The sequence below is a fragment of the Gopherus flavomarginatus genome, chromosome 5, assembly GCF_025201925.1.
Source record: "Gopherus flavomarginatus isolate rGopFla2 chromosome 5, rGopFla2.mat.asm, whole genome shotgun sequence".
In the NCBI taxonomy this organism is placed as follows: Eukaryota; Metazoa; Chordata; order Testudines; family Testudinidae; genus Gopherus; species Gopherus flavomarginatus.
In genome coordinates, this window is record NC_066621.1 from 33,511,918 (window position 1) to 33,526,754 (window position 14,837).

Below are 14,837 nucleotides of genomic sequence, written 5' to 3' on the forward strand. Positions count from 1 at the left end.
CTTAAAACCACAAACAATGACACATACGTTGCACGTTAATTTCCTTATTTGGAATATATTGCAAAATATGATGCAGGTCAAAAGCAAGCTGAACAATCAGTTTTCCATATTTGGCCTTTCCTGTTATTTTTATTACACCTGGTGATATGGGAGCAAGACTCTCCATGTCTCAAGAAATGTCACTACCAACCTAGGCCATTTTCACATGCTGGGGTGCAATCCAGATCAGCGAGGAGTTGTGTCATCTGTAATCCTGGGTGAGATTCAGTGTTCTGCTGCTGGAGCTCCCCTGTCTGGATACTCCCAGGCAGCGTTCAAGGACGCACTGAGTGTCTGTATGATAAGTAACCCTGGACTGGCAGCTCTGACTCCAGCCGCCTGCTTGTTACACCCTAAGCACATTCTGGTTTGGGTAGAGAAGGCTCAGGGTTTGAGAGAAAGCTGGGGGTAGGAAGCTTCTGTTCATTATGCTGGACCTAACCCCAGTTTTACTTGAGTAAAAAGGAGATATTTGACATTGTGTGATGCTGCTCCTGTGCTCTGTTCCCAAAGTGTTCTGCAGCAGAGGAGGGTCTCTGGTAGTATGTATGTTACTGGCCTATTGGGGTGATGCTGAAACAGGACAGGGTACAGATGGCATTGTGGGGGTGGCATGAACCTTCACTCTTCATTTCCCCTTCCAAGAACAGAAGGGACAGGAATCCTTACCCAGCAAGACCATCGTCTCATAGTTCCCCTGCATGACATCTCTGTAGAGGGCTCTCTGAGTGGGGTCCAGCAGAGTCCCCTCTTCCCTGGAGAAATACACAGACACCTCCTCGAAGGTCACCGGCCCCTGAAAGAGCAGGAGTCCAATACTCAGTACCTGCTGACCCACTCACAACCCCACTATTCACGGAACAGCAGCACCAGGGAAATGGAAGCTCCGGGAGGCACATGTTAACAGAGTCCCACCCCACCTTGCTTACAGCAGCCAGGAGACATCAGAGGGTAGAAAGAGAGAACCTTTGTGTTTCCCATCTGACAGACAGAAGCAGGGTCTTCACATTTATCACATAGCTACTAGCCAGAGCTTAATATAGGAGATGGGGCTGTCTCTGGACCCTGATAGTGGCTCCCTGGTAGGAATCCAAGCACTCTCCAAATAAAATATATGGAAGAAAGGGGAAGTCAATCATAAAGAATAGAAGTTAGAAGGTCAGAATTGTAGTGCCCATTAACAAAGATTTAGAGAAAATAGAGCCTATCAAACTAATGGGATATCCTTATTGGATGAGATCAAAAGTTTGGTTGCAGCTAATAGTATAGATGTAATATACCTAAACTTCCGTAAGGGACATGACTTGATTAGCACAATATTTTTACTAAAAAAACCAAGAATGATACAAAAGAAACACGGCATACATTAAATAGATTAAAAACTCTGATAGTAAATGGGGAACCATGATCGAGTGGATTTCTTTCTAGCAGGTTCCTGCAGGGATTGGTTCTTGGTCCTGTGCTATTTAACATTCTTATCCATGACTTAGAAGAGAGTACAAAATCATCACTGATAAAGTTTACAGTTGCCACAAAGATTGGGGTTGGTGGTAATTAATGAAATGTCAGTAGATTCAGGCTCCATCACTGAGAGTCTGGGAAGTTGTCCCAGCCCTGGCTGGAGGGTTATTTCCTGTTCCACAAAGAGGGGAAGTTCCATTCCCAACTCCTGTGCCTTGAAATTAGGACCTATCTGACACTACACCCCCATATTCATCATAGTGGTATGATTATAATATGATTAGGACATAATTATGATCTATTTTGTAGAAGATGCATCATGTGTGGTGTCACTGGAAAAGTTCTGATTTGCTGAATAGGATTATCCTATTTGTGTGCACATATCATGTTCGTATCTGAAGTTATGGATATTGACTCTGGATCTGTATTTCAAATGTGCTTACTCTGGGTAACACCCACAATGAGCATTTCAGGTACAACAATGAAGAAGCCAGACAGTGCTGAGGGCTCAACAAAGACAATGGACTGTGGAAGAGCTTAGCCTTCCTGTGAATGTTTCAGCCAGCCTATGAGTCATGGCTACTATGACTCAGCAGGGCCTGTGACCAGACCACATGACACTAAACTCCATTTTAGTACCTGTATTTTTCCACAAACTGGACTAGGAACTGAGTTTGGAACAAAAGGTTCCCACCATATGGAAAAGCTACATAAGGTGGGATGTGACATCATCTCTTGGCCTCATTCTCCACACAAGAGAACTTCTGGAAACACCTGAGAAACAAAAACGGATGTGGGGGAAGTGCTGCTCCCAGGATCAAGAGATTTCTAGCTTGTGTATGGAAACTTGGGGGACTGCTTGTACCATCAGTCAGGGTGAGAAATTGCTTATTCAAATTCTATCCATCTAGTATGTTAGGCTTAGTCTGAGTTTTGGTTATTTGCTAAATAATCTGCTTTGATCTGTTTGTTATCACTTATAATCACTTAATCTATCTTTCTGCAGTTAATAAACTAGTTTGATGCTTTATCTTAACCAGCGTATTTTGAGTGAAGTGTCTGGGGAAAATCTCAGCTTGTTGTGCACATCTGTCCCATATCGAGGGGAAGGGGAACTACATTAATGAGCTTGCATTACAGAGATCCCTGTGCACTATAAGATGGTATCATTCTGGATTTATACTACAGCAAGTGTGCAAGGTTGGGGAGTGGGAAATTGGCTCTTGTCTTCTATCTGTCCTTGAGTGGCTTAGGTAACGCACTCAGGTAGCTTAGTTGGCTGCATGGCGCCACCTGCTGTTGTGTTGGGTGATAACAGGCCCTGGAGAGGCTGGCGAAATCTCCAGCAAAGCAGTGTGAGAAGGGCCAGCCCAGCGTGAGGGTTAGAGGACACAGCAGTTCCCAGAAGCTCCACAAACTGCCTCCTGGGGGTGACAACCCATCACACTCTACACTACACAAGTCTCAGCAGGTTTGTCACATGCTGTCCCCTCCCTTTCTCCACCCGAGATATTTCCTGCTTCCCCCCACCTCTAGCAATTCCCACCCTCTTATGCATTTACTGCTCCTCAACCTCCAAGCAGAGCCCGCCACCCTGATAATCTCTTACCTGAGCCAGCTCCATTGCAGCCATTTCCTTGCCCCTGGGAGGACGAGATGATCTGCAGCGAAACATGGATGTTATTCTCTGGCCTGCCGGGGTGAAAAGGGCAAGGTGTGAGAATTCAGACTAGGCTTTTGTCCATTCCCCAAGCCGATTCCCCCCAGCTTTTCCCCTGCTAATGCACATTCTAGGTTCTAGCACACTGTGAAGCACAGAGTGACCTTATTCCAGTACAGGCCTAGCCCCCTCCCACCAGGGTGTAACCCTCTGACACATGGGGAAACCCTCCCAGTAACAGTCTCTCTCTTACACGTATCAAGTTTGTGGACAACACCAAGCTGGGAGGGGTTGTAAGTGCTTTGGAGGATTGGATTAAAATTCAAAATGATCTGGACAAACGGGAGAAATGATCTGAAGTAAATAGGATCAAATTCAGTAGAGACAAGTGCAAAGTACTCCACGTTGGAAGGAACAATCGGAGGCCAGAGAAGAGCAGAAACAAAGGAGTCACTTTGGGGGATTCTCCCTGTCATTGTCCCCAAGGCAGCTGTCTCAGGTTTACAAAGGTGTTTCATGTTCCAGCCTTTATACAGTCTCTCCTGGGAGTGCCCCTTTCATGGACTGGGCCTAGTTTTAGTTTTTGGTAGTTAACAAACTTGGTTTATTGTTCATCTAACCAGTATGTGTGGATTGAAGTGTGTTGGAAACTCTCTTTGGGATAACAAGCTGGTGCATGTCATTTTCTGCTGATGAAATGACAGACTTCATATGAGCTTGGGTCATTCAGTAGCGTGCTGGACAGTGCAAGATGCACATTTCTGGGGGAAAGTTGGGCACTTGAGAATTTGCTGGTTTTCTCCTGAGGTGTAATTCATGAGTGGCTGTCTAGCAGCACTCAATACTGTGTAGCTGGGAGTGAGTTACATGCTGGAGACTGTGTGTTAATTGGCCAAGAGGGGCTGTTCTCGCGGGAAAACAGTGGAAAAGGCACCCCATGCTGGAGGACTGAGGGGACAGCTATTTAACAGTCCAGATTGTACTCTGGGTAACATCACAGACACTCATTATGACACAGCCTCTTACAACACAGAGAAAGAAATCCATGTCCCAGAAATCGAAGACTCCAGACCGAGGGCAAGTGTCCCTGGCACTGCTTCTTTGTGACAGAGAGGTTCAGAGACAGTGCGAGAATCCTGGGGAAGCTGGGAACAGGAAGCATGGGCTGGCGGGGTTCGGTGGAGAAAAGGAACAGGAAGGGCAAGGATATTACTGAATCCAGGATCTCAGCAGTACTAGATGACAGGATAGCACATAGTGCAGCCCATTGGAAAACACAATCCCAACTATACATACAAAATGATGGGGTCTAAATTAGTTGTTTCCACTCAAGAGATGGATCTTGGAGTCACTGTGGATAGTTCTCTGAAAACATCCACTCAATGTGCAGCAGCAGTGAAAAAAAGTGAACAATGTAGGAAATAATTAAGAAAGTGATAGATATGACAGAATATCTCATAGATCACATTTGTAAAAACAGCAAATAAATCCATGATACACCCACATCTTGAATACTGCATGCACATGTCACCCCATCTCAAAAATAGATATATTGGAATTGGAAAAGGTTCAGAAAAGGGCAACAAAAATGATTAGGGGTATGGGACAGTTATGCCAGACCTAACCCCCAGTTTCACTTGAGCAAACAGGAGATATCTGACACTGTGCAATACGGCTCCTGTGCTCTGTTCTCAAAGTGATCTGCAGCAGAGGAGGGTCTCTGGTATTATGTGTGTCACTGGCCTATTGGGGTGATGCTGAAACAGGACAGGGTACAGATGGCATTGTGGGGGTGGCGTGAACCTTCACTCTTCATTTCCCCTTCCAAGAACAGAAGGGACAGGAACCCTTACCCAGCGAGGTCACAGTCTCATAGTTCTCCTGCATGACATCCCAGTAGAGGGCTCTCTGAGTGGGGTCCAGCAGAGCCCACTCTTCCCTGGTGAAATACATAGCCATCTCCTTGAAGGTCACCAGCCCCTGAAAGAGTAAGAGTCCAACACTAAGGACTTGCTGCGCCACTCACAGCCCCACTATTTGTGGCAGAGAAGAGTGAATCAAATGGAAGCTCTGGGTGGATCATAGTCAGGAGAGTCCCACCTCGACCTGGCTCAGAGTATCCAGCAAATGCCAGGGTGAGGGGATGAAGAGAGAGCCCCTTATCTCTCCCAGCATATCCATCACCCCCCTACTAGCCACTGACTGATACAGGAGATGGAGCCCCTAGCAGGGTCCAGGGAGAGCTCGCTGGTAGGATGCCCAACACCCTCCTCATTGTGAGGAGCGGGATATGAAGGGAGAGGCAGCTCCAATAAGCCTGACTCATGGGTGTCCCCTTTATATCTCACAGCAGCTGATGGTTAATGAGGTCAGGCTCCAGCACTAGGAGTCTGGTCAGTTTGACTAGCTCCATGTAGGTGGGTTATTTTCTCTCTTCACAAATTAGGGCATTTCCACCTCCAAACCTCCTGGGTCTGTTCCTACAATCAAGGCCACTTAGTAAATAACTCCCAGAAGGTCTGCCACACCCTGGCCTCCTCCTTTCCCCACGCTGTGAATTTCCTGCCCCGCTCCAACCTCCAAACCAGACTCTGCAAACCTTCCCACCTCTGGTGTATTTGCTCTCCCTTTCCTCCAGCAGGAACCCACCAGCAACCCCCCGATAATCTCTACCTGGACTGACTCCACTGCAGCCATTTCTCTTCCCTGTCCCACGCCAGGCTGGGATGAGCTGGAGCAAAACATTCTGCAGCCTGTCTGGGGGAGAAGGGCAGTTGTGGGCGTTTCACAACCGGTTTTAGTTAATTTCACATCACAATTCCCCCAGGCCCTTTCCCTGCAGACAGACACCTTAGATTCTGTCATGCTGGGAAATGCTCAATCTGTTTATTACAATTTAGACCTGGCCCCTCCTGCCAGGCTAAGTCCACAGACACATTTTTAACCTCCCTTCTCTCTCCCCTCACCCCTTCTCTGAACACAAGGCTAGAAAAGAGCAGAACCAAAGGAGTCACTGTGGGAGATTCCCTCAGACACTGACCCCATGGCAGTCACACCCCAGCAGGGGGAATATGGAGTCAGGAACTGGCTTTTGCTCTGTCTGATCCTTGTTTTGTTCACTGGAAAGTGGTTCTGCCCCAGGATGCAGCAATACATGTGTCTGGGTGGACTAGAGAGCTGGAAATCTCTCCCCCACATTCATTTCTCCCACTGCCCTTTTCAGTCTCTCCTTCCCCTGTCCTCTCTCCCTGCCCCTCTGGCTGGGACAGTCCCATTCCTGGGGGCTTTGCTCTCCCATGGCTGGATTTCCTCCTGGCAACCGCTAATGGGAGGAGAAATGAGGTGGTGTTGTTTGTGCAGAGTCACTTTTTTGCCAGACCCTAGGACATTCCCTGAGGTCTTTCAGTTACCTGGAGATTCTGGCTCAGAATTTAGTAGTAACAGGGCCCAGGACTGCCCTAGGGGGCTAGGACCAGCTGCAGAAAGTCATCCCCTGGGCCGGGCAGAGAAGAAGCTTTAATTAAGGTCACTTCCCAGCACAGAGCCCCACTGGGGGAGCAGCAGCTGCCAAGCCTGGTCTCCCAGATCACAATGGAGGCTGCAGCATCTGACCCAGGAAGCTGAACCCCAATATCCTGAGCAGAGAGGGACAGAGTGTATGAGCAGCTTCCCTCCTTTAGCTCTCTGGGGAGAGCAGCTAATGGGAGCCCCTCCTCACAGGGAGAATGGCTGATCTCATTTGACCCACTGTCCATCTGGAATCACTCCTTGTCTTTCCATACAGTGACTCTGGATTAACAACGCTCTCAATGACACCGGATTTCAGAAAGAATGAGTTCAGAACGCTGTGGAAAAGACCATCGTGTGGCAGTGCTGACTCCCTTCCCACCTCCCTCACCCCCGCAGATCTAGGACAAGGACTGGGGGCAAAAATTTTCCAAACGGAACCGAAAGTTCCTGCAGTTTTCAAAAGAGGAGAAAAGTAAATTCTGTGATTTCACACTAACAGTGTTTGCTAAGTGGACAGAAAGTTATCACAGTGACAGGGCACGTGACTGGGGAATGGACTTGGTGACCTGGTGACTAGGAGCCAGGACTCTGGTACAAGTTGACCAGAGAGAAGGATCATGCTTAGCAGCAGCCCCCAGACACCCCCTAGTACCCAGAGCCCAGACCCCCCAGCCAGGGGCCCCAGACACCCCCCAGTCAGGATCCCATCAGATATTCCCTGGGACGCAGCCCCCAGAGTCCCTGGCCAGGGACCCCAGATACCCCTCAAAGCCCCACTGGCCAGAGAACCCCCACCACACCATGACTGCCAGGTTGGGAATCCCAAAGGGTTCCCCCAACCAAGAGCCCCCAGCAGCCAGGGACCCCCTCAAGGGACACCCCCCCCCCCCACTGGGAACTCAGTCCCTCACTGCCTGCCTAGGAACTTCCCCACCCTCCAGAACGATTTACCCTGACATTTGCCTTGGACCCCCTCCTCCGTCCAGTGTGACCCCCTGATGCTTTACAGTGCGACCCATCACTCTGCTTCCCTGGCATGCCCTCATCTAGTGCCAGGGATCCCCTCCCCCAGCTCTGTGCACTGGGCATGGCAACAAAACCAGGAACCAGCAAGGGAAGCACAGACAGAGCCCCAGGCACAGAACCAGGCTCCCTCTAACCCTCTGTCCTGCCTCCCCAAGAGACACCCACCCCCACTGTTCTGCAGCCACCAGGCCCCCAGCGATACCCACCTCCAGGACCCATAGCCTCAGGGATGGGCACATCAGAACCACCACCCCCGAAAACCCCAAACCTCCACAACCCACCAACCTGACTAGGGTACCCCCTGCCCAGCCACCCAGAGGCCTCCCCCTACCACAATGCCCCTTCAGCTGCAATCTCCCCACACAGACACTTTCCCTGCCCCTGCAAGTGTTACCTCACAGAGTGGGAGAAGTGGCTAGAAAGTTAACACCACCTCCTGCTGGCCAGTCACACAGGCAGAGGGAGCCTGGGGAGTGCTTCTTTAACAGGAGAATGGAAGGCCTGGAGGGCAAGAAAGGTCCACGGCTGTCACTAGCAAATAATGGCCACCATGGATCCACCCCAGAGGCGGCTTCATCTTAGCACACTGGGAAACAACCCATCATATTCAATTAGAAATAAAACAACTTGAGAGAAGTGGGGCAAATGTTTGGGGTATTTTATATCAATCTTTGAGACACGCAGAGAGAACCCTGTCACAAACGACATTTGATAACATGAGAGAAAACCACCAAGATCGGAGGGGATTTGATGTTGCTATTAAATAACTAGTGGAAAAGGGGGACTGTTGGACTGGATTTTATATGACTGTCCAATACATAAACAGAATGTGATGGTCCCCCCCAGCCACGGGGCAACCATTCACGTGAGCAGCTCAGAGCCCTTTGAGGAGCTGATTTAAGGGCGGGGGGGGGGAGCTGGAAGGCTCCCTGGACAATAGAAGGGGGCCGCAGGGGGATTGGGAAATGGGGTCTGGGCAGTCTCCATGGGGGATGTGCTCCTCCCTTCCCTTCCCTGCCCTGGCAGAGAACGGGAACCTCATCCCATCCCACTCCAGTGGGAGCCATCTTCTGGGGAATGACCCAGGGCAACAATTTCCCACCCAAACAAGGACAAATCGCTGCAGATAAAATGGGTGGGAAAATCCACCCCCCATCGGAGAGATTTTAAATTGACATTTGAGAAGTATGGAGAGAAAAGGGAAAATCAGAGGCAATTAGAGAGCTGATCATTGGGGGGCGGGAGGAGAATCTCCCTGGATTTTATTGCCACGTGTGATAATGAGAGAGAAAAGGGGAAATCTTGAGAGAATGTGTGTGTGGGAGGAAGTGGCAAAAACAGGGACAGGATCCAGTTAACTCACCTCCCTCCCACCCCGGGAATGTCCTGGCTGCACAGAGACAGATCTACCCCCCGCACCCCAGTGACCTCCCCACCCTGCAACTCCGGCTTCTCCTCCCCCCTCGACACCTCCGCCCTCACACCAAAGGGGAGGGCTCTGCCAGCGCCTCCCCCTGAGCTCAACTCCTGCTCCTCCCTCCAGCCCGGATTGAACCCTTTAGCCCCCCACGAACCCTGCCTCCAGCTGCCTGACCCCCCCCGCCCATCAATTTCCTGCTCTGTGCCCGCCCCTCCCACGCTCCGTTACTCCCCCGCCCCACTCCAGCGCCGCCCCCAGCGCCCGGCGGAACGTTACGGCTGGTCCGGGCAGGGGGAAGGGCAGCAGCTTCAGCGGTTGTTACTGGGTATGCGCAGTGCCCGGGAGTAGCACATTGCTATGGGGAGGGATTTAATACACCGCTCCCCCCGCCTGGCCCGGGGTCCGCCCCTCCCCCCCACATGACGGCTGGGCCCCGGCCCCCCCATCCCAGCGGGGCGGGCGGACGGATCCTCCTGCAGCTCCACTGGGGCCGAGGCGCCTTCAAGGCTTCTCCCAGGCTCCCTGGGGCAGAGTTACTTTCCTGCCCCCCAGCGCCTCTCATTCCCCGGGGGCTCCGGGTCACAATGTCCCACCGCCCTTCCCCCGCTTGCAGCTCCGGCTTCTCCCCTCCCGCCCCCACCAGCCACACCAAGGGGAACCCCCGGGCCCCAGTCTCTGTCCCCACCTGGATCCCAGCGGGGCCGGGGGCAGATCCTGGCTGCAGCTGAGAACAGCGGCTCCGCTCCGGCTCGGGCAGCTCCAGCGCTGCTGGCAGCACGTGGAGAACCAGGAAGCAGCTGTTCAGCCAGGGCTCCGTGTCAGAATGTGCCAGAGCCCCGCCCCCAGGAGCTGCCCCGCCCCTGAGCTGAGCTAGAGCCCCGCCCCCAGGAGCTGCCCCGCCCCCGGGCTGTGCCAGAGCCCCACCCCCAGGAGCTGCCCCGCCCCTGAGCTGAGCCAGAGCCCCACCCCCAGGAGCTGCCCTGCCCATGGGCTGTGCCAGAGCAACGCCCCCAGGAGCTGCCCCGACACCGGGCTGTGCCAGAGCCCCACCCCCAGGAGCTGCCCCGCCCCTGAGCTGAGCCAGAGCCCCGCCCCCAGGAGCTGCCCTGCCCATGGGCTGTGCCAGAGCAACGCTTCCAGGAGCTGCCCCGCAACCGAGCTGAGCCAGAGCCCCGCCCCCAGGAGCTGCCCGCACCTGGGATGTGTCAGAGCCCCGCCCCCCGGAATTTCCCCATGTTGGGTCTCTGAGCTTTGTTCTCCTGCCGCCTTCTTCCCAGCACCCCCTGCTCCCTTCCTGTGTCTGCAAACAGCCCCCCTCCCCCGGGGCCGGCTGCAGTGCTCGCTGAGGCTGACTCCAGAGGATGAAGTTGCCTCCATCTCTGCTTCACCTGGAGGGGGAGAGACAAAGAGAGGAGATGGTCCCAGGGTGTGAAACCAGAATCAGGGGGCAAGGAAAGAAGGACTGTTTGGAAAGGTGGGTTTTTTGTGTGGGGGGTGTGAGCCAGAGGGATTCAGAAGAAGTTGGGCAGCAGAGGCTCAGGGAAACTGAGGGGAACCTCCTGGGTGTCTCAGTGTTGGCCAGGGTTTGTACAGCACCTTGCATAATATGGGGTCTGATCTCAGTCATGGTCTGTGCAGCACCTGGGAGCCCTGATGTCTGTTTCCTGATCACAGGCTCTGGGAATGGAGAGAGGGAAACCTCAGCACCTGAAGGTTAATGCAGCCCTGTGTGCAACCCCTGCTAGGGTGATCCGACAGCAAATGTGAAAAATTGGGATGGGGGTGGGGTTAATAGGCACCTATATAAGAAAAAGACCCAAAAATCGGGACATCTAGTCATGCTAGTCCCTGCTGTTCTCATAAGGGGTTGGCTTAGAGAGGGTTTGGCTACACTTGCAGCTGTCCAGCGCTGGGAGTTAAAGCTGTTTTCCTACAGCTGTTTAGGGAAAGCGCTGCAGTGTGGACACACTGACAGCTACCAGCACTCTGTCATGGCCACATTTGCAGCGCTGTTGTGAGTGGTGCATTATGGGCAGCTATCCCAGCATTCAAGTGGCTGCAATGTGCTTTTCAAAAGAGGAGGGTGTGGTGGAGTGTGACACGGAGCGTGGGGGAGACAGAGCGAGTGGATTTTTGGAGCTGACACTGTGTCAGCTCCCTGCCTGGCAAGTTCAAGCCTCCTCCCCCACCCCTCTCTCATTCACTAAATGCAAATAGCCGCCTTTGTTTTTTTCCTCACAGACCACATAAGCCACTGATCCAAAACAGACCCCCCCCCCGTGCCCACCCGGCTGCTTCTCTCCTCAAGCAAACACCAGCTGTGGGCGTTCCAAAGGGATCCCCCTGCCTCTGCTCATTCACTGCAAACAGTAACTGTGTTTGGTTTTTAGATAAGCAGCTCCCGGAGCCTTGAGCTCACAACAAAACAAACAGAGGCATCACACCAAAACAAAGAGCGTTATCTCTACTTAAAAGCATTATGGGAAGGTTCCGGAGGTCAGTGACAGCATAGTAAGATTAATCACTGTTTACACTGGCACCCCAGTGCTGCATCACCAGCTCTGTTCTCTTTATTCCTCTCGTCGAGGTGGAGCACATGCAGCACTGTAGCCAGGGAGATACAGCGCTGTATGTGCCTTGCCAGTGTGGACGGGGAGTAAGTTACAGCGCTGTAAAGCCACCACCTGCACTGTAACTCTCCAGTGTAGCCAAGGCCTGAGTTGTAGTAATAATAGCAGCCAAGAATCCAGTGGCACCTTATAGACTAACAGACGTATTGGAGCATGAGCTGTCGTGGGTGAATACCCACTTCGTCAGATGCAACAATAGTCCCATATGGGCTAGTGGTCAGGATTCCTGGTTTTCACCCAGGTGGCCTGGGTTCAACTTCTGGTGTGGGAAGAGTGCAGAGCTTTTGCCCAGAGTGGAGGCAGGAAATGAAAGGAACAGGAAGGGATCCTGACAGCAGTGGAGTTAGACAGTGTAGGGAGGGAACCCCAGAAGTCGGGGTGGGGCAGTGGTTTGGGGGGAGATGAGGGAAGGATCCCAGCAGTGCGGGAAGTTGACAACCTGGAGAGCACAGGCCTGGAATGGGGACCTGGAAGAGTGAATGTGTCCCTCTAAACCCATCAACTGCAGACTAGGCAGGCTTGGAAGAATTGCGTATTTGTTGGTAAAGGTCAATTTCTGTGTAAACACACAACCCAATGGCAAAATATTTCCATCAATAATCCTCAAAATTGACAGATGGGCAAAGTAAGAAACATGCTGCTTGAGAACTTATCATGTTGTAGGAGCAGCAGTGATCTGTATGCTCTGTATAACCTGTATGCTCAAAAGGTCTGTTAAATTCCCCCAGCTTGTGTCCTTTCCCTCTTTGAATGCCTGTGAAGTGGCTTTCCCACTCTCCTTTGTACCTCCAGTGAATGCCCTTCACCCGGCCCTTCTGGCCAGTGGTTCGCTGTGTTACATTCTATTGCAACTCAGGGAGACTGATCTTCATTGCACCGTCCATCGCTGAGCTGTGGGACACTTACCTTAAAGGATCCTGACATCTCCACTGCCAGGCCTGTCCTGGGAGCGTGAGTATGAGTGTGACACAATCCCCCATCCCTTCTTTTGAGCTTAGCTATCAAGCTAATAAATGTGCTGCTTTCTGCCAAACTCGGGGGGGGAGGGGCATTATTAGTCCTCTCTAAGCTTACTAACTGACCCAATTTTGGGTAACACAAGCAACATTGTTTGATCTGTTATTGTACCAAAGGGGGAGATGCTTGTCTATAAAGGAGGGTGAAGACTAAATGCCTCTGACGAAAATGGGATTTGAACCCATGCAGGCAAAGCATAATGAGGTAGCAGTCAATCACCTTAACCACTCGGTCACCTCATCTGAGCTGTCAAAAAACGGACAGGAGGAGAAATCTAAGGCCGGCAGAGATAGGGACACTAAGGAGTTTTTAAATACTAAACGTAAGCAGGGTCTGAATGAGCTCCCCTCTCTCATCTAGTGAGGAGCTGGGGAAAGACTTCAGGAACAGACCGTGTTTGCATAGACACACCTACTCTGCTTAGCTATGCAGCATGATGGGTCCGCTTCCCCAAAATGACCAGTTTGGGATTGTCTCGGGTTACAAATCACTTTAGGATTGAGTGGAATGAAATGTTATTCTCCTTCCTGTATGAGTGAAGGGCAGCAGAACATACCTAGTCCGTCCTGATGGAGGGGTAGGTGAGTGAAGAATAGCTTTTATTGGACTGCAGAGAAGTGATTGAGGACATCACCCTAAACCAGTGGTCCCCAAACATTTCACACTGTGCCCTCTTAGCCATGGCTGTGGCCCCTCGGAAGCCACGGTCAAGAACTGGGGCTGGGAGGAGTGGGGCTGTTGCTTGCTGGGGAGAGGGGTGCGGACAGGGGTAAAGGGGTCGACGCCGGGCTGGGAGCCAGAGTCTCAGGCTGAGGGTGGGGTTGGGGAAGAGCTGTGGCAGAGTGGTGCTCCCTCCCTGCCCTCTATGTGGGCTGGCTCAGGTCCTGAGGTACCCCCATGAATGTTCCTCTGTGTCCCCGTAGGAGTCGCACCCCACATTATGGGGACCACTGAACCCTACTCGCTAAGCAGGGGCTAGTGATGCCAAACCCCCGGGAAAGGGAGAACAAGTGTGGGGGCCCCAGCACCAGAACCATGCCCCTACCTTCTGTCTGTGGATCTACCCCCTTCCACCCATGGCCCCATCCACTGTCACTTCTATTCCACCCCTTCCCCCACCAGCCCCACCCTATCACTCCTTTAGCCCTGCCCCGCTGTGGCCCTGAGACCAGAGAAGCTCTGTGCCCCTGCTGCAGCCCCCGGGCTGTAGCAGGGAGTGGGAGCTCCTCCGGCCCTGGGGCTGACATAGGGGAGACTTTTCCAGGGGGACCTAACTTGGCCAGGGCCCCTGATCATGGGCCTCACTGTCCCCTTGGCAGTGCAAGGTTTGGGGAGGCTGAGCCCCCTTGTCATAAACAGATAGCTAAGGGTTAATGTTCTTTTACCTATAAAGGGGTAACACCAGTAACCTAAAACACCTGACCGGAGGACCAATCAGGAAACAAGACTTTTTCAAATCTGGGTGGAGGGAAGTTTGTGTGTGAGTTCTTTGTTCTTTGTCTTGTGTCTGTGGCGTCTCGACTATGAGAGTGATTTTTCTATCTCCTGCCTTTCTAATCTTCTGTTTCCAAGTTGTAAGTACAAAGATAATAAGACAATAAGTTTATATTATTTTTTTTTGTATTTACATGTGTGTAGTTGCTGGAATGTTTAAATTGTATTCTTTTTGGATAAGGCTGTTTATTCATTTTTTTTCTTTTAAGAAAATAACCCTGTATTTGTCACCTTAATACAGAGAGACCATTTTTATGTCCTTTTCTTTTCTTTTTATATAAAGCTTTCTTTTTAAGACCTGTTGGATTTTTTCTTTAGTGGGGACTCCAGGGAATTGAGTCTGCAGCTCACCAGGGAATTGGTGGGAGGAAGAAGTCAGGGGGAAAATCTCGTTGTGTTAGATTTACTAGCCTGACTTTGATTACCCTCTGGGTAATGGGGAAGAGAGATTAGCTATCTTGGTACTTCTATTTCCAGGACTGGAAACAGGGAGGGGGGAGTCCCTCTGTTTAGATTCACGGAGCTTGCTTCTGTATATCTCTCCAGGAACCCAGGGAGGGAACACCTGGAGGGGAGGGGT

At 51.6% G+C, this 14,837-nt stretch overlaps 2 protein-coding genes across 2 annotated transcripts in view; both read right to left on the minus strand.

The window, feature by feature from the left end:
- The window catches only part of LOC127052588 (zinc finger protein 560-like), a 374,863-nt gene extending 364,937 nt beyond the window's left edge, over positions 1-9,926 (minus strand). Inside the window, exon 1 of the mRNA XM_050956431.1 lies at positions 9,802-9,926. The gene's annotated coding sequence lies outside the window, so the exon portion shown is untranslated. The remainder of the gene's footprint in view (positions 1-9,801) is intronic.
- LOC127052621 (zinc finger protein 560-like) overlaps positions 511-14,837 on the minus strand; it is a 66,908-nt gene continuing 52,581 nt past the window's right edge. The window contains exons 3-4 of the mRNA XM_050956493.1: positions 3,110-3,192; positions 511-835 (exon numbers count right to left, since the gene is read on the minus strand). Of these exons, the coding sequence (XP_050812450.1) occupies positions 668-835; positions 3,110-3,192 (251 nt within the window). The 3' untranslated portion in view covers positions 511-667. The remainder of the gene's footprint in view (positions 836-3,109; positions 3,193-14,837) is intronic.